The sequence below is a fragment of the Bos indicus genome, chromosome 10 (assembly GCF_029378745.1).
Source record: "Bos indicus isolate NIAB-ARS_2022 breed Sahiwal x Tharparkar chromosome 10, NIAB-ARS_B.indTharparkar_mat_pri_1.0, whole genome shotgun sequence".
Lineage (NCBI taxonomy): Eukaryota > Metazoa > Chordata > Mammalia > Artiodactyla > Bovidae > Bos > Bos indicus.
Genome location: NC_091769.1, coordinates 19,928,809 through 19,952,584, shown reverse-complemented (window position 1 = coordinate 19,952,584; position 23,776 = coordinate 19,928,809). Strand labels below are relative to the sequence as shown.

The window sequence follows — 23,776 nt, the reverse complement described above, 5'->3', positions numbered from 1 at the left end:
AGACCTATTTGGCATGGAAATATAATTGCTATGTAGAGTAAGGGCAGCCCTCCAATAGCCTTGGATGATCTGTTCTATGAACAAGCAATAATACTCACTTATACAAAAAAATCTACTAAAAATAAAATACCAAGGAGCTATCCAAGTACCAGGTACTACATGTCCTATGACCTCTCAATGGATTTTTATAGCCACCCAATGAAGCTGGTATTATCTAAATTTCACATGTAAGGAACCATGCTCAGACATGTAAAGTGACTTGACTGAAGTCACACTACCAGAACTGGTATGTGAACCAAATCTTCTTGATATTGAAGCCCTGATCTTGTTACTATGCCACCAGGGCCCCCAAGCTCGGTATTCTGTTCCAGAGGAAGCAAACTCACCATCTGAAAAAGTTCGAACAGCAACATCTTGTGTGGAGACTCCAGGACCATGTTTATTGTAGGCCACCACTCGGAAACTATACTCCGTGTATTTTTTCAATCCGTTAATGGTGTGGGAGTGACTCGAAACATCAACATCCTTGAGTAAAATAAAACATATATATGTATGTGTATATATATATATAAGCCAAAAGAAATGAAGCAAATAATTAACTATACAAATTCTATATTTGACATAATGCAGATTTTTGTCCCTCTTATAGAACGTTATTTCAATAGTCAAAGCAAATTTATCATAAACACTGGCAATTTGCTGAGAAATACTTCTTAATAATGTTTAGTGACCGTTGATGGCAAAAACTGCAGAATGAACCTTGGTACTAAGAAACAGAATTTATCAACTCATCATTTCTTATGCATATTTTTTCCTCAGATTTCTAGACAAGCAGGTATTGAGTTTTTGAAATATACTTCAAATCTACTACTCCAATCAATGCATTAAAAAAGGGCTTCATATTATACCTGTTCTTTATCAGTCCCCTTTTCCATGTAGTACAGTTTGTAATTCTGAATTTCCCCATTTCCAGACAACGGTGTTTCCCAGGTGACAGTGATAGAAGTCGGTGAAGTTGCACAGGCTCGGATGTTAGGTGCTGGGCCAGGGAGCTGAACTAGAAGGAAGATTTCAAGATGGCAAGATATAAATAAAATTTATTGTACCCCTCAAGACCACTCTCAGCAATAACGGCACCCTGGCTATGTTTTCAAAACGATAAAAACAGTTAAACTAAGAAAACAAGTGATTTGATTCAAGAGGTTTCAGGATAATATATAATTAAACGATTTCCCTCTTTATGACCGCAAAACCAAAAATTATCTGTGAAATATCTCCAATTTATTCAAAGAAAAAAGTGAACACTGAAGAATTCTTGTGGTTTATAAAATCCTATTTTGCAGCAGGACTGCAGCACATATAGGCAGACATCACAGAAAGGGGCCCTCTCTTGACAGGCTATGGGGATACAATGAATGGTGGACAGAGGCCCTGCCCACAGAGAACTCCAGTTTAGAGTGAAGTCAGACATACAGTTACAAAGAAGATCATAAAAGTGCTGGCAGATTAGGCAACAACTGTAAAGAAAATGGAAAGGAGATAGTACATAATTTTGCTCTGGGCAGGGTCGTTAGGAAAGGGAAGGACTGAAGTAGACTTTTAGGGAGCAGAAAGAATTAACAGTTTTCTGAGACATCAAGGGAGATAGTACTCTGGTCAATGGGGGTGACAGGTGAGAAGACAGTGTTACATGGTTCAGGCTGAAACAGGGAATAGATATAGGATACAGAATGCTATAAAGGATAACAAGAGCCAGATAAGGCCCTGCTCTGAGTCTGGATTATTTCTTGTAGGTGTTAGATAATTACTGAAAAATTACGAGCGGGAATATAACAAGACATGACCAGATTTGCCTTTAGAATGAGCATATGAACACATGCACAGAAGAAAAACAGCAAGGGAATAAGACTAGATAAACACTCATTTTAAAAAGAGCTACCATTTATTGAATGTTTGCTATCAGTCCAGCATTAAGTGCTTTACATTTAAATGTTTTACATTTAAATTATATTTACGTAATCTTCACACAAACCCAAATGAGACAGATACTATTATCATCCCTACTTATGGATGAGGCTGAGAAGTTAAGAACCATTCTCAAATGATGGAAAAATTGGTGAGTGGTGGAGCTGCGAACCAAGCCCTTCCTGGTTCTAAAATGTGGACTCAGGAAGATCAGGTAGGGAATTATGACAAGACCTTCTGAAGGAAGATGTGACTAGAAGACCCCATGAGTGAGTGACTGACCGATCGTCTGCCCAGTTCACATCCTTTTTTACTATATTCTTTTCGTCTGACTGTCAGGTTCCAGTCCCAATTTATATACAAATCCTGGGCAGCTGCCTGTGTCTACACTCTGGTGGACACTCTGCATCTGAAAATCATTTCTCTGGTGCCAGTGTTTTTGTAACAGACATCCATTAGACTTAAGGAAAGGGAGGGTGGGGCGCGGAAACTAACAAAATGTAAAACAAACTGGCTTTCTTAAATAACAGCATGACAGCTTAAGATTAGTTTAGCTACCAAAGTAGAGAAACCTGAATATGGTTATTCTGACAGTTGTTTGCTTTATTTAGTCATGAATCATGTTATTCACTTAATGTTAAGAGCATATTTTGCACAGCCTGACAGGTGGGATTTGTCACACTTCTGCTGCTATGGAAAACTTTCCTCTAACTTTTTAAAAGGGAAGGAAAACAGAACAAATTCCCTTGAAATCACTTTCAGTATATTCACTGGTTAAAGTTAGGCAAATATGATCCTAAAAAAGGCACTAATAAATTCTTTTGTCTGTACAGTGGCATTAAAACATGTGAAAAAATTTAAGTTGGCTTGAAAAGCTAAAAATGTAAAATATTTTCCAAGGGCTGACTCTAACACTTTGGCTCTCCCCACCCCCGCCTGAACACATCCAGATGAAATCTCTTTCCACTGACTCCTCTTTTGCCAAAACATGTTAATAGTCACTCTGCATCCCCAAAACAGTCTCCCCAGAAGCTGTTGCTCCTTCCATCTATATTCTTCAGTTCAGTCGTTCAGTCACGTAAAACTCTTTGTGACGCCACAGACTGCAGCACGCTAGGCTTCCCTGTCCATCACCAACTTCCAGAGCTTACTCAAACTCATGTCCATTGAGTTGGTGCTGCCATCCTACCATCTCATCCTCTGTCGTCCCCTTCTCCTCCTGCCTTCAATCTTTCTCAGCATTAGGGTCTTTTCTAATGAGTCAGTTCTTTGCATCAGGTGGCCAAAGTATTGGAGCTTCAGCTTCAGCATCAGTTCTTCCAATGAATATTCAGGACTGATTTCCTTTACCTCTGACTGGTTTGATCTCCTTGCAGTTCAAGGGACTCTCAAGAGTCTTCTCCAACACCATAATTCAAAAGCATCAATTCTTCGGCTCTCAGCTTTCTTCATGGTCCCACTCTCATATCTATACTCTTAGCTACTTTCTTTTAATCAAACTCCCTTGAATAAATGATCACAATACTGCCCATTTACCAGTCCTTGTCTGGTACCAGACTATTGTATGAACAGAAGTCTTACTCATCTTTACATCTTGCTGCCTAGCACAGTGCCTGGCACATGACAGGCACTCAATAAATCTCTTCTTTCATCTCTAACTTGACAGTGCCCCTTTTTAGTTCTGTAATTCTCAGTAGTCTGACTTTAGGTTCTGAAGTGATCAAGAAAACCACAGGTTCTTTCCAAAGGCAAACGTGAATATGTACAGACACACAAATATTTTCATGTACGGCCCCAGGATGGAACCCTTGCACTGAATCGAATTCAGTGGTCTCTTTCATTTTCATCATGACTCACCCTGCGTGTATACTGCTAATCCTAGTTTTGGGATTGGGTCAAGCGGTTTCCTTCCCCAAGAATGTTTGCTCTAAGCCAAATGCTTTAAGGCCAGCCTGGGGTTTCATGTTTTCCTAGGAACCAGATTTGATTTACCTAACTTTACAGTAACCGTTCCTTGTTCTGTATTTCATTATCTCTCATGAATGATGCCTGTACGTGAGAATTAATGAAGGAAAATTGAGTCCGAAATCTAACAGATTGTCCCTGCTCTTATCCGAACGCAGTAATTGTGAAACTCAACATCCTTTCCCTGTAGCGAGAACACATTCTTTCCTTAAGTCAACACCCCACCCCCCACCCAGCTCTCTTTGGGTCTTCTCCTTGTTGCCTGGGTTTGATTCCTGACCTTTAATGCTCTATTACAGAGATGATGAATGGCCTCCTATCTTGACTGCTCATTCTTTAAGGGGAGGATTCCTGTCCTGTCCCCTGCATCTCCGATAGCTTGTGCAGGGCCTGGTAGAGGAAGTCCTCAGTAACTGTTTGATGGGTGAACGACTTACTGCAGCATTAGAAAGCGAAATTCCACAGCTTCTTGACTTTACTTATTCCACCCATCAGGCAGAGTCCTTGAATTATTTCCATAGTTTCAGTGGTAAATACATTTAATCTGTTTAGTACCCTAGTCAGCAGCTTCCTCAAATTTATCGCCCATGCCCCTCAGCTGCAGTAGAATTTTTGTTGCTGCAAATTTGTTAACACAGAAACACTAGTGCAGTTAATAGGAAAAGAAAACTGGAGAAGGCGCCCAAGAAAAACAATGGCTTGTGTTAAAAGAAGGTACAAGTGTAGAAGAAAGCCTCATGAGAAAAGCATTAATTCTAAATTTGACTGCTTCTCATAATTTCTGACCTATAGTTTGAAAAACCAAACCTTAAGACATAGAAGACATTTATAAAGTAAACCCCCTTGACACTAATTTCAGTTGGAAAAATCTTAAGAAATGTAACTGGAAGTAACATTATTTGGCACAAAAGACAACAGGTCCAAGGTAAAGCCTTGAAGAGATTTTGAAGAGTATGGTATGTATAAAGACCAGGGCAATTCCACTGACAATAACTATTAAATACCTACTTCCTGTGTGAGGTACTGCATTAGACATGGTGGGAAATAAAAGGACAATAAATACTCTGTCTTTGCCATAAAATTAATGAAATATATTCATAACCATAATTCAAGGAAGATGTACAATAATACATCTCGTAACTTAAATAATACATAATGTAACTCAGGACTGTAGAAAACAATATTAGATAAGATCAGAGGAAGATTTTAGAACGGCATCTGAACTGGGTCCAAAGAATCGGTAAAATCTGGGTGTCTTCCAGCAGAATTATACTGTCGTATACTATGTGCTGCTGTGTGATGCAGTTAACTTGATCTCCTGTAACTAATTCACTAAGATCCCTAAAAGTGAGGCACTGTTATCTCCTGCACACCTATGGTACGCCAGGCTATACATAAGATAGCCCTTCATACAGGCCTTGCTTCAGGTGGGGCTGACAGACAGGTGGGAGACTTACCCTCAGGCTGTGTTTCTACCCGCAGTGGAGCTGAACTCTCTCCAGGGCCATGCTTATTTTGAGCCATAACTCTAAAGATGTACACTGTTGCTGGCATTAGGTTTTGAATGGTCACCTGCATTTCTCCTGGGCGACTGGTATTCTCAACACGTTCCCTTTGGATAAACAGGGATTTGGAAAGAAATAACATTGATTATGGAAATTTCTAGAATGTGCAGTTTCATTTTCATTGCAATATCTATAGACACCACACTGCATCAAAATCTTAATAAATTTAAGTCAAATTAACTCTCAAAAAAGGAAAGTTTTGGGGGTGGAATGGTGCATGGAATATGGACACTGGTTAAGACCAATGTCACAGATATCTGAGAAGTCGCTGATGTTCTTGCTTAAACATCACTGGTATCGCTGGTCATAATCACAACTTCCTTTCAAGAGTCTTCTCAGTGCCATCTCAAATAGGGTAACTAGTCACAAATTTTGTACACTAGAATCACTGAGTTTTAAGGGGTTATGTTTAGGGAGACAAACAGAAGGTGATTATAGGTATGATCCGATTTTCACAGAAAATATCAAAGAATGTTACGTATCTTTTGGATACTAAAATCTTAATAAAAGGAAAATTAGAGATTATCACTTAAAACTGGGAACAAAACATTAAAAATTTAAATGAATTTAATCTATAAGATAAGCTAATAACTACTCTGATTTTTACAATCTATTTCTTACTTTTTAAAAAATTATTTTCAAACTGATCTAAAATATTTAGCAAATCTTATCACAAATGGTGCAAATGGCTAGTGGTCTGGTGTTATGAGATGAAAACATAAAAGTAGTTACCAGGTTCTTTAAAACAGGTGGCTTCCAGGCTCTATTTTTGGGGTCTGTGTGTCTACAATAATTATGCTCAGTGTTCTATGCTTACTATAACAAAGACTGTATTTGCTTTCAATGGATACTGTGAAAGAAAATACTTGTTTTAGACAAATAGCTTTTTTTTTTTTTTTTAAGAATTACTGATTATGTGAGGAAAGATCTGTGTCTATCTTGAGAGAGTAATAAAAGGGCCCAAAACTACTTTGTGGGAGAAATTATTTGAAATTGCCTAAAAATCTATTGAATTAAATTCTTACTTTAAAATATTGATAATTTCCTCTGAAATTTGTTTAAATAAATGGTTAAACAAACATTAAAATTTGTTAAGTTCTACACAACCATATGCCAATTTGTCTGATTGTATGTGAATATCTGCATTTCAGAGATTCAAGTGTTTTTCAATAGTTTTCTATGGTTCTTTAAACTACCTTATGTTAATTAAAACAAACAGTACCCACCCACATCATACTTATAGAGGCTGCTTGTCTACAGTCAGGTCCATTGGAAAATATCATGGTAACAAAAGTTACTGCTCAGAGACTCTTGAGATATCTATTGATATTTTCTCTTCAGCTAAACCTCTCAATCATAAGATTTAGGAGAGTATCAATTGATTTCCTATGATGTGAGGTTTCTGGCATTCAATCCAATCACAAATGACTGCTGTCTAAGACAAAGTATGGTATGTGACACTTCACTAAACTAAAAGCTCAGTGCCAGAGCACAGATTAGTTTGTTTTGCTCACTGCGCATCAAAGTTTAAACAAGACCTTTCCGAGAAAGACAGTGAAAGGGGCACTATTTTACTTTAAATTGAAGTGAGAGTGTTTCATCCACGTTCACATACTCCAGAAGCACTAGCAGAAGGTTCATACACCGAAGCAGCATCACATGTATGTGGAATGAATGAATGGAAATTTGCCTTCTAATGTGTAAATTTTATATAGTAATGACATCATCTTTATCTTTTTGTTTGTTCCTATGTAAAATGGGGGCTTCCCTGGTGGCTCAGTGGTAAAGAATTCACCTATCAATGCAGGAAATGAGGGTTTGATCCCTGGGTTGGGAAGATCTTCTGAAGAAGGAAATGCCAACCCACTCCAGTATTCTTGTCTGGGAAATTCCATGGACAGAGGAGCCTGATGGACTACAGTCCACGAGATCACAAAAGAGTCGAATATGAACGACTTAGCAGCTAACCAACAACAATGTAAAAGGGGAAAAAAACCTAGAACAAATTTCTACAGAAGCATTATGATAAGAAAAAATCAATAGTTGATATGATTCCCTAAGATCAAACATCTAACACTCAAAAAAACTTCTAACAGTAGACTGATCTGAGGTCACAGAACCAAGTCTGTCTGGAAATAAAACTGACTTCAGGGAAGATTTGGGGTGAGTTATGAAGGACAATTTTCATAAATGTGTGAGGTTACAATGGGAGTTAGGTTAGAATGTCTTAGCTAAGAGTCAAAAGAGAAAGAAAAAGGTACATTTTGTACCAAGACAGTGCTGGGTCAGAACTTAGGAGCTCCAATTCTAGTTCTGGCAACACTGCTGGCTTGCAAAGTCACTAATTCTTTCTGGGCTTCAGTTTCTTCATGTATTAAATGAAAGAATGAGCCCAGGGTGGTGAATTTTTTCTTAAAGGGCTTGATAGTAAGTATCTATAGGCCAAGACACAAAATGAAAAATATTACTGACCATCTCCACAGTTAAAAATCTAAGTATAACTTTACAGCTGGCCCTCACTATCCACAATTCTGTATCTGGGGATTCAACCAACTGTGGATCCTGTAGTACTATACTACAAATTTACTGAGAAAAATCCACATGTAAGTGAACAAGTACAATTCAAACCCATGTTGTTCAAGGGTCAACTGTAATTATTTATATAACCTATTAAAGTGTAACCACTTGAAAAATGTAAAATTTATTCTTAGGTCTTGGGCCATAAAAACAAGTTTGATTTGGCCCATGGTACATAGTTTGATGATCCTGGAGCAGACTAACAGATTTGTAAGGCTGTGTGCTAAGTTGATTCAGTCATGTCGGACTCTATGCACCCTACGGACTGTGGCCTACCAGGCTCCTCTGTCCATGGGGATTCTCTAGGCAAGAATACTGGAGTGGGTTGCCCTGCCCTCCTCTAGGGGATCTTCCCGACCCAGGGATTGAACCTGCGTCTCTTACGTCTCCTGCACTGGCAGGCCAGTGCTTTACCACTAGCACCACCTGGGAAGCCCTTATCCAATTCTGAAAGTGAAAGTTGCTCCATCTTGTCCAACTCTTTGCAACCCCAAGGACTACACAGTCCATGGAATTCTCCAGGGCAGAATACTGGAGTGGGTAGCCCTTCCTTTCTCCAGGGGATCTTCCCAACCCAGGGATCCAACCCAGGTCTTCCGTGTTGCAGGCGGATTCTTTACCAGCTAAGTCATGAGGGAAGCCCAATTCTAAATGCTATTAATTTCTGAAATAACTTACTCTGTACTTCCGCTTAGTGGCTAATAGAAAATACTGCTGTTTAAAGGCATTGAAAACAAAAGTGAATATTTCACAGGTAAAATGGCAGAGGAAGGGCCCTTTGAAATTTCAGGAAGCTAGAGTACCCAATCGGAGAAGGCAATGGCACCCACTCCAGTACTCTTGCCTGGAAAATCCCATGGACGGAGGAGCCTGGTGGGCTGCAGTCCATGGGGTTGCTAAGAGTCGGACACGACTGAAGCGACTTAGCAGCAGAGTACCCAACAGAATCATACAGCTCATTACCAAGGCACACAGTGCCCCCTGGTGGTTAAATTATCAGATGCAAGAAGTAGGGGAATTTGTAAATGCAGGCAGTGGCATATACCCTCACATCGAAAGGTTGTCTATGAAAATAATACATTACCTTCAATTTTTAGATGAAAAAATGTAAACTTATAAAGATTAAATAAATTTTGTTTATAAAACAATTAATAGAATCTAGTCTCTGACTTGGTGTTATTTCTATTCCTTCACTGCTTCTATTCAGAAATCATGATCTTAATGAAATAGCAAAAATTATTACTACAATCTCCAAGAATCTTCCATTGAAATATTCCCCAGATTTACTGTTGCAAGTCACTGCTCTCATCTCCATCCAGGCCTACCATATGCTTGTGTGTGTGTGTTTAATTGCTCAGTTATGTCTAATTCTTCACGACCCCATGGACTGTAACCCACCAGGCTCCTCTGTCCGTGGAATTCTCCAGGCAATAATACTAGAGTTGGTTGCTATTCCCTTTTCCAGGGGATCTTCTCAACCCAGGGATCGAATCTGGGTTTCATGCATTGTAGGCAGATTCTTTACTGACTTCCCACCACGGAAGAAGCCCCACATGTTTAGATCAACCTAACTACTGCTGATCTGTCTCCCTGACTCCACCACTCTTCTTCTCTAATCTTGTGTAGAACCTGCCAAGGACTGCTAATAAAAGCTGTTTAATAAACCATGTGCACACTTGCTCAGGAGTCTGAAATGGTCCCTTCTTAATTGATCATGTCCAGATTCTTACTTGCATTTTAACACTTGGCTCCAAACTTCCTTACACTTTATTATAATCTCTTACTAATTCTGACCAAAAACTCTAGGCCAGAGCTTTCTTACTTTTCCATCTTTTCAACAAGACACACAAATTGGATCCTCTTCCTTTATGTATATTGCTACTTGCCTTGTCCTCCTGCTCCGGCTAATTGATAAAAATGATTTCTATACTTTTTTCTAATATACTTAACAAGTCTTAAAAAATATGTTTTGATACATTTATAACATTGTTATACACAAAGATATAACTTGTATTCCTTCTACAAAATGGGGGTTAACTATCAACATTATTTTTTGAATAATTATTATTTCTCCACTGTCTGAAATTACTCACTCAACAAATATTTATTAAGTGCTACTGATAAGCCAGGCTCTGTTCTAGCTGATGGTGATACTCTACTGAACAAGACAAATGCAACGAATGTGTTAATAAAAAGAGAACATTTCTGAGTGTTAAGTGTTCTGGAAAAAAAAAAAAAAACACACAAAAGCTAAAAAACAAGACACGGTGGTATGTTACACTGATGTTCCGGAACATGTTTAACAACTGGCTCTGCTTTGTAGCACTTGTTGCTGTTAATACTCCCCCACGCCCAACTTCGAGCTACCAGGTCATCACTGGGTTTGCAAAATTTCTTGAAAACTTAACAACTGGCTTGGGAACAAGCCACCAAGTGCCCCAGTGTGTGACAGTGACCAAGAAGCTGTGTTGGGTGGGTAGTCACGGAAGACCCGAGAAGAGACCTTCTGAGGATGGTGGACAAGAAGCCAGACAGTTGTTTGCGAAGGAAATGCAATCCTGGTAGAAGGAACAAGAAGGCCTTCTACTAGAAGCAAAGACTCTGTGATGTATGTAAGATTGCTTCTGAGGAATTACTAAAAGCTTCTGTCCTTCTGTGAAACCCCATGGACTTTGCAATGGGATTTGAAAGTCTACTGGAAACATTTCAAGACAGGTGCTGTTTGGCAGTCATGCCTTGCCTTTCTGTGACCAGCAGGATGTTTCCTTATCGCTGTTAACTGCAAAACATCCACCGCAGTGTTCAGATGAACACTCCATCACCCTGTGAGCAGCGCGATCCTTCTGACTCAGATTATGTCACTCACTTAGGCATCTCCAGAGTCTTAACCCAAGGGGCACTGACTTGACTAAGGTTCCTGTACCTTCTGAACTTGCCAGTTTGGTATTAAATACAATATATATCAAATGTAAGCACCCTAGTAGAAATACAAGCTTAACTGCATGGACCAGAGCCCTAACCCAAACAGGTATTTCAGCTTTCTTATTTTGGTGTGAAGTAACAGCACAATGAAGGGTTCTACTCAGCAATGTTAAGAATACACAGTCAGCATGTGGCGTGGGACCTCCCAAAGAGCCTATGACTGCCTGGGAAAACAACATAAACACACATAAAATAACAGAAGAGTAACAACTATGGCAGTATCAGATGTGTTATCATAACTAAGTGCCAATATCAGTGGCACAAATATACATAGAAGAGAAAAGCTACATGTGCTGAAAAAGTACAGGGAGATTTATGAGGGCTCCACTGGGCTTAATCTGAGCCAAGAAAGATTAACTGAATTTTATAGTGGTAGTTGAGAAACGGGAAAGGGGGAACGTGACCAAAGAGAAAATGGGGGGTAAAAAGGCTGCAGAGTGACAGGAATTAGACTGGTTTCATTAGAAAGTGAGTTAACTAGGGTTAAAGGAAAATAAGGTTGGATAGATAAAATACAGGTAGACTGTGCAGTGAAGTAGCCTGGTGATTCTGGAAAATCTCCAAAAGCAATGGAGAGGCAATGTGAGTTCCTGAAAGAAGTGGGGATGGAGAGGAATGTAATGAAAATACTGTTTTAGGAAAATGGGTCACTTAGTAACCTCATGTCATCAAGCAGACCCCTTGAGCTCAACAGCCCACACCTGCTTAAGGGTGCAGGCAGATGTAACACCCTTAATTTCTAGAATCTGAAAGTTCTAAGTAAGACATAGCCTATAGGTTGTACTTGACTGAATCATATTAAAAAGGGTATTCTTGGTTACATTTTAATATTTCTACTTAAATACCTTTATTTACCCTCTCCCCAGTCATCCCAGAAAGGCAGGAAAGAACACCAGGACCTTCTCTGTTTAGGGATTTACTTTTCATGACCTACGACTACAAACAACGTATCTCTGTGACCACATTTTCTGGACTGAAAGCTGGTACAGATTCTGCACAGCAGAGAGTCAGGGTGGGCACAAATGGTCTTGGGAGGACAAAATGCAGCCAACTGGCTCCAGACATACAGGCACTTACCTAGCAATCCCCTCCTTGGTGTAGAAGACAGAGTAGGTAAGGTTGTCCCCATGAGGATCGGATGCAGGTGTCCGCCACGTCAGTTTGATGAAGCGGGTAGAGACCAGGGAGGCCACGACATCCCGTGGGGCTGAAGGCAGTGGTCCAGCTGTGGCTGGTGCTAGATGGTCAGTAGTGGCACTGGTCAGTGAAGTGGGAGGTAATGTTGGGATGGCAACATCTTGTCATGTGCAAATATTGGGGAATATGAAGGGCAAACCACGACGGTTTTAAAAAAGAGAACAGAAAAAACAAAAAACAAAAAAGAAATAAACAAAACCACGATGGGAAATAAAATAAAATGAATGAACATAAAAAAGGCCATTAAACTGAAGGCTAACATGCAGGCCAAGGGTAACTACTGAAAACTAATGGGCACTAGTCAAGACACACCACCGCAGAGCAAGCAGGCTTTCTGGTCACTATGATGGCTGTGGGTGAGGGAAAGGGAGGTGACAGCTGAGGACAGGACATCTCACAGAAGCACATCAGTGCCCAAGGCATTTTCTTTAGTTCTGAAGGCAGCATGCAACATCTGTCAAATTTTGCATGTGTAAGTCTTATACGTGATAAGAACCTCAGTATTTTTTCCCACTTTATCAAATATTGAACAATGTGTGTAGTATGGCTGAGCCTAGTTACACTTACCTTGGGCCCCAGACTATCGTGACCTCACTGCAGAGCTGTGTATGCCTCTAGCTCTGCAGGAGTTCAAAAGTCACATCTTCAAGTGAAATCTAACATTAAAGTCTGCTCTCTGTGGTTGGCAATACCCAGGGAAGTTTGATAACCTTCCTCAATTCACTCAGTTAGTTCATTTGCCATCTTATCAATTCATTTAATTACAACAGTATAGTATCATGAATCACAAATCCCAAAGCCACACAAACACAATATGTATTGTTTTGTGCTTACACAAAATACATTGTTCCATCTGTTTGGTACAGTCCTCACTACCAAGTAACAGATTACAACTGCTAGCAGACTTCAGGGACTCAATGGGACAGATGAAGCAGTGGCAAATCAGAGCTCTGCTGTTCAAATGCTTGTCTGTATGTCCCTTCTGTTGCAGGACACTTCTGATTTTAGAAGCCCATTCCTAATATACATCTAAAATATCCTTCACCTTGCAGTACACATTTAATCTCACAATTTTAATTTTAATCTCACAATTTTCAAATGAAGGAATTCATTAGAAATGTGTCATAACCTTAATGGGGAAGTTAGAAGAGAGGCAGACAGGAAAATATGAAAATTCTGGACCTCATTTCAATGAAATAGTAGGAAAACCACCTCCTGAAAATGAGGGAATCTTTTAAACTGAGGCAGTCTAAATGAATATGCCGGTGAGAATAAATACTCCAAGGGAAGGGACAGAGGAAGACCAATGTAAAGTCTCCCTACAGCTACCATTTATTGAGCACTTCCTACATGGCACTCTGGCTCTTTGTATGAAAGTCACTCAGTCGTGTCTGACTCTTTGTCACCCCATGGACTATATCCCTCCAAGCGCCTCTGTCCATGGAATTCTCCAGGCAAGAATACTGGAGTGGGTTGCCATTTCCTTCTCCAGAGGGTATTCCTGACCCAGAGATCGCATCCGGGTCTCCTACATTGCAGGTGGATTCTTTACCATCCAAGCTATCAGGATTCTTTATGTGGACTCATGTAGTCTTTACAACTCTATGAAATAGGTACTATTGCTGTATCTCTGTATTATATATGGAGAATACATTTAAAAGGGCTAAATCACCCTTCCTAGGAATAGGAAGTAGTGGAGTGTTAAAACCAACCATAGTTTTTAGCTTAAGAGACCTCTGGGTTTAATAGGAGTTTTTAGCTGTGGTCATGCCATTCAGGGTAATGGCAGTGGTCAGGGGCTCCTGCTTCTTTTTGTCAGTCCCCTCCCCCCCCCCCCCCCCCCCCCCCCCCGCCTGCAAATCCCATGAAGGTAATACAAAGGCCCAGGACAAATGGCTGCATATGCACTAGGTGTTATAAGAGAAAAATCACTGAGTTTCTGAGATTTACCACTTTTATAGCAAGGGAAAGCAAGCTCTAGACAAAGAATAGACCTGCTGTGGATATCTAATTTAATTCTGTTGTGCCTTTTATGGCTTCAGTCTTTAAAAAGACACTGAAACTTGTTTTGTGTCCCAACACGTGGATTATCCTAACAATTGTCCCATATATGCTCAAAAAGAATCTGTATCTGCAGTCATTGGGTGGAAAGTCTATGTTAGCTAGGCCAAGATGACTGAGAGGATCCTTTAAGTTCTCTATATTCTTTTTAACTTTTTCTAATTGTTATCAGTTTTTGAGAGCAAGATATTGAAATCTCCCACTATTATCACTGATTTACATATTTCTTTTTTTGAAAATAACAACTACAAATGCATATACAACAACAAAGCCCCCAAATATATGAATCCAAAGAAATCTGGGAAAATCTCAAATATTTGGAAATGAAGCAATCCATGAGTCAAAGAAGAAACCACAAGAAATAAAAAATTTAACAAATAATAAAAAATTAATAAAAAATTTTAAACTGAATGAAATGAAAATACAACATATTAAAAATGGAGACATGCAATTAAAGCAGTGCTTAGAGGGAAATTAAGATGTCTTTATCAGAAGAAAAGTCTATGTGAATTATCTAAGCTTTCACCTTACTGAAGAGTATAGATCTTAAGCATTTTTACATACAAAAAGGTAACCATATGAGTTAAAGGATGTGTTAACTAATTTAACTGTTGGAATGTTTTCACAGTGTATATGTATCAAATAATTATATTGCACACTTCAAATATATTATCATTTATTTGTCAACTGAAGTGAAGTGAAAGTCACTCAGTCGTGTCCGACTCTTAGCGACCCCATTGACTGTTCATGGAATTCTCCAGGCCAGAATACTGGAGTGGGTAGCCTATCCCTTCTCCAGCAGATCTTCTCAATTCAGGAATCAAATCAGGTCTCCTTCACTGCAGGCGGATTCTTTACCAACTGAGCTCTCAGGGGAGCCAATTTGTCAATTATACCTCAACACAAATGAAAAAATTTAATTTTATCCACATTCTTAAAAAAACACAAGGTTAATAAATTAAGGGAAGATGTTGTTGTTGTCGTTCAGTTGCTCAGTTGTGTCCAACTCTTTGCAACCCCATAGACTGCAGCATGCCAAGCTTCCCTATCCATCACCAACTCCCGGAGCTTGCTCAAACTCATGTCCCTCGAGTCAGTGATTCCATCCAGCCATCTCATCCTCTGTCGCTCCCTTCTCCTCCTGCCTTAGATCTTTCCCGGCACCAAGGTCTTCTCCAATGAGTTGGCTCTTCCTATCATGTGGCCAAAGTACTGGAGCTTCAGCTTCAGCATCAGTCCTTCCAATGAATATTCAGGACTGATTTCCTTTAGGATGGACTGGTCTGTTCTCCCTGCTGTCCAAGGGACTCTCAAGAGTCTTCTCCAACACCACAGTTCAAAAGCATCAATTCTTCAGTGCTCAGCCTTCTTTATGCTCCAGCTTTCACATCTGTACATGACTACTGGGAAAACTATAGCTTTGACTTGACTATACAGACTTTTTGTTGGCAAAGTGATACCTCTGCTTTTTAATACACTGTCTAGGTTTGTCACAGCTTTTCTTTCAAGAGCAAGCATCTTTTAATTTCATGGCTGCTAGTCACTGTCCATAGTGATTTTGGAGCCCAAGAAAATAAGTCTGTCACTGTTTCCATTTTTTCCCCATCTATCTGCCATGAAGTGATAAGACCAGATGCCATGATCTTAGTTTTTTGAATGCTGAGTTTTAAGCCATGTTTTTCACTCTCCTCTTTCACCTTCATCAAGAGGCTCTTTAGTTCCTCTTCAGTTTCTGCCAAAGGGTGGTGTCATCTGCATATCTGAGGTTATTGATATTTCTCCCAGTAATCTTGATACCAGCTTGTGATTCATCCAGCTCAGCATTTCGCATGATATACTCTGCATATAAGTTAAATAAGTTGGGTGATAATATATAGCCTTGATATACTCCTTTCTCAATTTTGCATCAGTTTGTTATTCCATGTCTGATTTTAACTGTTGCTTACAGACCTGCATACAGGCTTCTCAGGAGGCAGGTAAGGTGGTCTGGTATTTCCAACTCTAAGAAAATTCCAAAAAAAGAAAATTCCACAGTCTGTTGTGATCCACACAGTCAAAGGCTTTGGCATAGTTAATGAAGCAGATGTTTTTCTGTAATTTCCTTGCTTTTTAAATGATAATCCAACGGATGTTGGCGGTTTGATCTCTGGTTTCTCTGCCTTTTCTAAATCCAGCTTGTACATCTGGAAGTTCTCAATTCACGTACTGTTGAAGCTTAGCTTGAAGGATTTTGAGCACTGCCTTACTAGCATGTGAAATGAGTGCAACTGTGCGATAGTTTGAACATTCTTTGGCATCGCGCTTCTTTGGGATTGGAATGAAGACTGATCTTTTCCAGTCCTGTGGCCACTTCTGAGTTTTCCAAATTTGTTGGCATTCTGAGTGCATCACTTTAAGAGCATAATCTTTTAGAATTTGAAACAGCTCAGATGAAATGCCATCATCTCCACTAACTTTGTAGTAATACTTCTTAAGACCCACTTGCCTTACACTCCAGGATGCTGAAATGCCATTATCTCCACCAACTTTGTAGTAATGCTTCTTAAGACCCACTTGCCTTACACTCCAGGATGTTTGGCTCTAGGTGAGTGACCACACCATCATGGTTGTCCGGGTTTGCATAGTTCTTCTGTGTATTCTTGCCACCTCTTCTTAGTATCTTCTGCTTCTGTTAGGTCCATGCCATTTCTGTCCTTTATTGTGCCCATCTTTACATGAAATGTACCCTTGGTATCTCTAATGTTCTTGAAGAGACCTCTAGTCTTTCCCATTGTATTATTTTCCTCTATTTCTTTGCATTGATCTCTGAGGAAGGCTTTTTTATCTCTCTTTGCTACTCTTTGGAACTGTGCATTCAAATGGGTATATCTTTCCTTTTCTCCTTTGCCTTTAGCGTCTCTTCTTTTCTCAGCTATTTGTAAGGCCTCTTCAGACAACCATTTTGCCTTATTGCATTTCTTTTTCTTGGGGATGATTTTGATCACTGCCTCCTGTACAATGTTATGAACCTCTGTCCATAGTTCTTCAGGCACTCTGTCTACCAGATCTAATCCCTTAATTCTTGTTCACTGATTCCTAAAATGTCAATTTTCACTCTTGCCATCTCCTGTTTCACCACTTCTGATTTACACTGATTAATGGACCTAACGTTCTAGGTTCCTATGTAATATTATTCTTTACAGCACTGTACTTTAATTTTACCACCAGACACATCCACAACTGGGCAGCGCCATGGATGCCCAGCCTCTTCATTCCTTCTGAGAGCTATTTCTCTGCTCTTCTCTAGTAGCATACTGGACACCTACCAACCTGGGTGGGGTTCATCTTTCAGTGTCGCATCTTTTTGCCCCTTTGTACTGTTGATGAGGTTCTCAAGACAAGAATGCTGAAGCAGTTTGTCATTCTCTTCTCCAGTGGACCATGTTGTGTCAGAATTCTTCACCATGACCCAGCTTTCTTCGGTGATGTAAGTTACCAAAATAAAAAATCAAAGAGGGAATAAGGCTACCAACCATACAGGTACTAAAAATCACAAGGGAATATGTGGCTTCCCTGGTGGCTCAGATAGTAAAGAATCTGCCTGCAATGCAGGAGACCCAGGTTCAATTTCTGGGTCGGGAAGATCCCCTGGAGAAGGGAACGGCTCCCCACTCCTGTATTCTTGCCTGGAGAATTCTATAGGCAGAGGTGCCTGGTGGGCTACAGTCCATGGGGTCACAGAGTCGGACACAACTGAGGGACTAGAGAGAGAGATTGTGAACAAATTTATGTCAATAAATTAGACAACTTAAAGGAAGTACAAAAGTACAAAAGTTTCCAGAAAGACAGTAATTATCAAAGCTACTCAAGAGGAAACACAAAATCTGGACAGAGTTATGTAATAAACTTAGTTAGTAAATAATAATCTTCCCACAGAGAAAAGCCCAAGTCCAGATGATTTTGCTGGTGAATGTTATCAAATATTTAAAAGAAGACTTGGTACTAATCCTTCACCACTCTTTCAGAAATAGAAGCACTTTCAACTCATTCTGTGAAGTTAGTATTACTCTGATATAAAAGCCAGACAAAGATACCACATGAAAAGAAAACTACAGAGCAACATCCCCCATTGTCACAGATACAAAATATTAGCAACCCATTTTTGGGAACATAGCAAGAGGTTTTTTCTGGGCTCCAAAATCACTGCAGATGGTGATTGCAGCCATGAAATTGAAAGACGTTCATTCCTTGGAAGGAAAGCTATGACCAACCTAGATAGCATATTCAAAAGCACAGACATTACTTTGCCAACAAAGGTCTGTCTAGTCAAGGGTGTGGTTTTTCCAGTGGTCATGTATGGATGTGAGAGTTGGACTGTGAAGAAAGCTGAGCGCCGAAGAATTGATGCTTTTGAGCTGTGGTGTTGGAGAAGACTCTGAGAGTCCCTTGGACTGCAAGGAGATCCAACCAGTCCATCCTAAAGGAGACCAGTCCTGCATGTTCACTGGAAGGACTGATGCTAAAGCTGAAACTCCAATACTTTGGCCACCTCATTCAAAGAGCTGACTCATTGGAAAAGACTCTGATGCTGGGAGGGATTGGAGGCAGGAGGAGAAGGGGACAACAGAGGATGAGATGGCTGGATGGCATCACTGACTCGACGGACGTGAGTTTGGGTGAACTCAGGGAGTTGGTGATGGACAGGGAGGCCTGGCGTGCTGCAATTCATGGGGTTGCAAAGAGTCGGACACGACTGAGCGACTAAACTGAACTGAACTGAAGTAAGAGGTTTATAAGTCACAATCAAGTAGAATTTATCACAGGAACTGAAGACTAGTTTAATATACAGAAATGAATGTAATACACCATATTAAGAGGAAGAAAACCCAGTTCCACTATGGTTATTGGTTCCAGTTTAATGACACACTAGACCTTGACAAAGTATCACTTTTAGTAGATTATAATTATGAGCTTTGCCTATAGGTCTATGCACTTAACTGTTTCTAGGTAGAGATCATTAAATTCAGTGCTGGGCATGTTGCTTTCAGTTAAGTGGATGCAGTTATTTTAATCTGACACCCACTTATACCAGCCAAGCGAACTATCTGCAGCAGGCACGTTTAAGTTTTCTTTGGAAATTCCACTTTGTAAAAATTTGTTTTAAAAATTTGTTCCTTTTGCATAATCTTTCTCTGAAAATAGATTAGGTTTAGAACTTCTTTAAAAATCTTCTGAACCTCCTTCCAAAGTTAAGAACGTATTGGGGAAAATGTCTGTTTTGCCAGCCCTGCATTTCCATATGTAAAGGAATAACTTAATTTGTATTTCCCAGGAACATTCATAGCAGCATTATTCAGAATTCAGTGAACACTGAACAGAACTGAGTCAGATTTACATGGTGCTTATTGCTCCAAACATAACAGCAATGTGAACGAAAGTACAGTTCCAGAGTTGGGGGAGTGTTAACAAGTATGCCACAGAAAAAGAAAATAATCATATTTGGTCATGCTTATCACATGTTAAAGACTCAGCAATTTTGTAGCAAAGAAACATGTTCAGTTTGTTAACCTAGCATTTCTTATTCGACCATGAAATCTCTTTTTCCACAAACAGAGATCTCGGTTGGGCAATCCTGAACTAAATGAAACCCAAGTGATACCTGAGATACTATTGAGCAGCGAGAGCCTTTACAAGAGCCCCTGTCTGAAAACCTCCAGTCATGGTTCAACTACTTCAGTAGATAATCTATTTCACATTTTCAGATTCATTTTGATATTTGGCAAAACTAATACAATTATGTAAAGTTTAAAAATAAAATAAAATTGGAAGAATAAAAAAAAAATTAAAAAAAAAAAAAATGAATAAGCTTGTTGTAAAAGTTACTTGTATAATACATAAATATACAAAGTATCTTAAGAATCAAAGTTTCGCTTTGCATTATCTCCAAAATACCACCCTTATTTTGGTCCATGTTCTTCCAAAAATCTTCCTTTTCATAATACACTTACATGTACACATAAGTATGAGAATGAAATTATACCAACCACGTTACTTTCCAATCTACTCTATGTTATAATATATCTTTAAGAGCTTCCCGTCAGTATAATAAAGAGGCCTCATTATTCTCAATTGCTGCATATTACTCTTTAATACAAATATATCACAATTTTATTCATTTCTTTATACTGTTTGCATTTATGTTGGTTAATTATTTAAGGCTCCTATAGATAATGTTTTTGTAAACTTTCCTATACACATATCTTTGTGCACATGTATAAACATTTCTGTAACATAAATTCCTATAAGTGAAAATGCCGAGCCAAAGGTTTGTAAATTTGAAAGTTGACAGAAGATGGTTATTTTGGCTTCAGTTTAAGGACAGAGAGTTGAATACATCTTTGTGTCTACCACTTTATTAAAAAACAACAGCAGCAAATAGGACAAGAAATAGACACACAAACTCCACTTTGGATAAAACTCAGAGATATGTGCAATCTGAACCCAAAATATACGAAAAACAAAACAAAACCAAAAATGGAGAGAGAAGTAAATTAATTAATGGAGCAAAGTCAATCTAAGTGCCTCCAGAGGGACAGATTGATAAGACTCAAACCAACTGACTTTGAGGAACTAGCAGCACTTCAGAAGACAGTGGTGAAATAGGGGGCAGAGGCCTTAGGAGCTATAAAATCTCCAACTCACCCATAAAAATGGAGCTTTACATTCAGGAGAAACCAAACCAAAGAGGCTCTGGGCTCACAGGAGACCATCAGAAGGATTAAGACCACATACTAAAAAGTTTGGAACTGCCTATCTCCCTGGCTCAACAAGTTCCAGTAGGTTGGCAACCAGGCAGGCTTACTATCACTCTGCAGGAGATTGAAGTGAAGATGTGAAGTGAAGATCTGAAGATTTATCCAGATCATTCTCTGGATAAACTGAAGCAGAGAAGACTTACAAATACTGCTACCTGGTGAGTTCTCAGCAACAGTTACAGAACACATGGCTACCTAATTATTCTATACTAAAGCTCAGCAGTTAAAAAACTTTACCCTCAAAAAACTTTATCGTTTTTTTATCCTGAGAAACAGGATATTTGCACAAAAAATTTAATGGAAAACAGGGTCAGACCTGTGTCTCCTGAATTGGCAGGATGAAATCTGTGTAGAGTTTACGTTAATAGTGATTATATTGGTATTAACTTATGTCAGCCTTTAGGCATAGTTCAACAAGACAGTCGAAAAGATAAATTTATACTTGTAAGCATCATTGGTTTTCCTTAATTCTGGCAAACTTCTGCTCCTCCAAGGGTTAGTGCAGATGTCATATTTTTCCACAGAATTTTCATTTAGTTCTTTTACACATTTCCATTTCTTTACTGAACTACCATTTGTTCCCTCATGATGTTCCTGTTTTCCTTTATATCTGAATACATTTATAATAGCTGCTTTAAATTCCTTGTCTGCTAATTTCACCATGTTTTCCATTTCTGGGTTTGTTTTCTACCAATTGACTTTTCTCCAAATTGTGGTTCACATTTTCTTTATGGCATGTGTAGTAATTTTGATTCTATGTCAGATACTGTGTACGCTACCTGCTGCTTGTTTAAATTTGGTCATTTTTTTAAGTAGAGTGTTGAATTTTGTTCTGGCAGGCAGTTAACCCAACTTGTTCTATCAAGGTGTGTTTTAAGCTTTTAGTATGGTTCTACAGAGGCCTTGAATTTAGAGCTGTATTTGCCTTATTCTCAAAATACAGCCTTTTTATAGTATCTGCTGAGTGCCTGGAATGTTTTATGAGGTCTCTCTCTACTCTGGTTGAATAGAATGTGAACATTTCTCACCTCTGTGTATACTCTAGTAACTTTTCAGCTTTCCAGTAGCTATTCTTTTTTAAAAAAATTATTATTTTTAATTGGAGGATAATTGCTTTACAAACTTTTGTTAGTTTCTGACATATATCAAGATGAATCAGCCATAGGTATACATATGTTCCCTCTCTCCTGAACCTCCCTTTCACCTCTTACCCCTTCCCACCCTTCTAGGTTGTCACAGAGCACCAGGTTGAGCTCCCTGTTATAAAGCAACTTCCCATTAGCTATTTATTTTACATATGGTAAAGTATATATTTCAGTGCTACTCTCTCAATTCAACCCACTCTCTCTTGCCCCCACTGTGTCCAAAGTCTGTTCTCTATGTCTGAGTCTCTACTCCTGGCCCTGCAAATAGATTCATCAGTATCATTTTCTAGATTCCAGATATATACATTAATATATGATATTTGTCACTTTCCTACTTACTTGACTCTGTATAACAGGCTCTAGTTCATCCACCTCACTACAGCTGATTCAAATGTGTTCTTTTTTATGGCTGAGTAACACTCCATTGTTTATATGTACCACAATTTCTTTATCCATTCACCTGTCAGTGGACATCTAGCTTGTTTCCACATCCTGGCTACTATAAGTAGTGCTGCAATGAACATCAGGGTACACGTATCTTTTTCAGTTACGGTTTTCTCAGGGTATGTGCCCAGTAGTGGGATTGCTGGAGTCATATGGTAGTTTTATTCCTAGTCACTATTTTTTCCTTAGAGGCGTTCTTTGCCTGGACCATGGAGAATTTGGTCTGTTTTGTGCAGCTTAGTGTTTAGTAGAAGACTCATGGGGACCCTGTACAGCTTTCCTGAGCTTCTTTGCACATCTCTCTTCTCTCCAGCAGCCTGCCCCACAAAGTCCACTATCATTCTAGCCCTAAACTCTGATCTCTGTCTCCTTAGCTCTCTGAGACTGCACTCCAGCCTGGAAGTGCTTCCAGGAAGAAAGCTGGGTGTCATCTCTTAGAGATTATTGTCCTGCATATTTTCAGATGTCTAGAAACATTTATTTCATATAATTAGTCCAATTTTCTTGCTGCTTACATGAGGAAAGCCAGTCCAATACTAGCTACCCTGGCATGGCCAGAAGTATAACTTCCAAGTACTTTAAGTTTTTACAATAAATATCTCTTTCAAAGAAGTACTGCTATAATAAAAAGCATTGTATTAAAAATATTTCTAAGCTCTTATCATTATAAGAAACATTTATGTACTTTTACATTAATTGTTGTATTCATTTGTTTCCTTTGCAGGAACTAATATCTACTACACATTCAATAAATATTTGTTCAGTGATTGAATAAATAAAAACTTTAAGTCTGGTTTGCCAAAAGAAATAAAATAAAAGACTTAGTGAAATTATCCTGGCATTTCAGATACTATCTATAAGGTAATGTCACCATAAAACCAGTGGGCCAAAGAGGTAAGTTATTTTTATAACTGCTGTTGGAAAGCCAATCAAAATTGCCATAAGTACTTGTCCCATTCTGAAATTACCATAAAAATGTATACATGAATGTTCAAGTATCTCAGGGTTCACCCTTAAAATTTCTCTACTGGGTCCTACTTCACAATTCAAATAGAGAGGTTCATTTTCCCTCACTGTAGAT

At 39.0% G+C, this 23,776-nt stretch overlaps 1 protein-coding gene across 9 annotated transcripts in view; it reads right to left on the bottom strand.

The window, feature by feature from the left end:
* Positions 1 to 23,776, bottom strand: part of NEO1 (neogenin 1) — a 241,560-nt gene that overhangs the window by 52,342 nt on the left and 165,442 nt on the right. For 6 of the 9 annotated variants that reach the window (XM_070797052.1, XM_070797050.1, XM_070797044.1 and 3 more), the window contains exons 8-11: positions 12,132 to 12,351; positions 5,388 to 5,542; positions 909 to 1,057; positions 387 to 525 (exon numbers count right to left, since the gene is read on the bottom strand). In XM_070797052.1, the coding sequence (XP_070653153.1) occupies positions 387 to 525; positions 909 to 1,057; positions 5,388 to 5,542; positions 12,132 to 12,351 (663 nt within the window). The remainder of the gene's footprint in view (positions 1 to 386; positions 526 to 908; positions 1,058 to 5,387; positions 5,543 to 12,131; positions 12,352 to 23,776) is intronic. The other 3 variants (XM_070797051.1, XM_070797047.1, XM_070797049.1) reach the window with 1 other exon arrangement.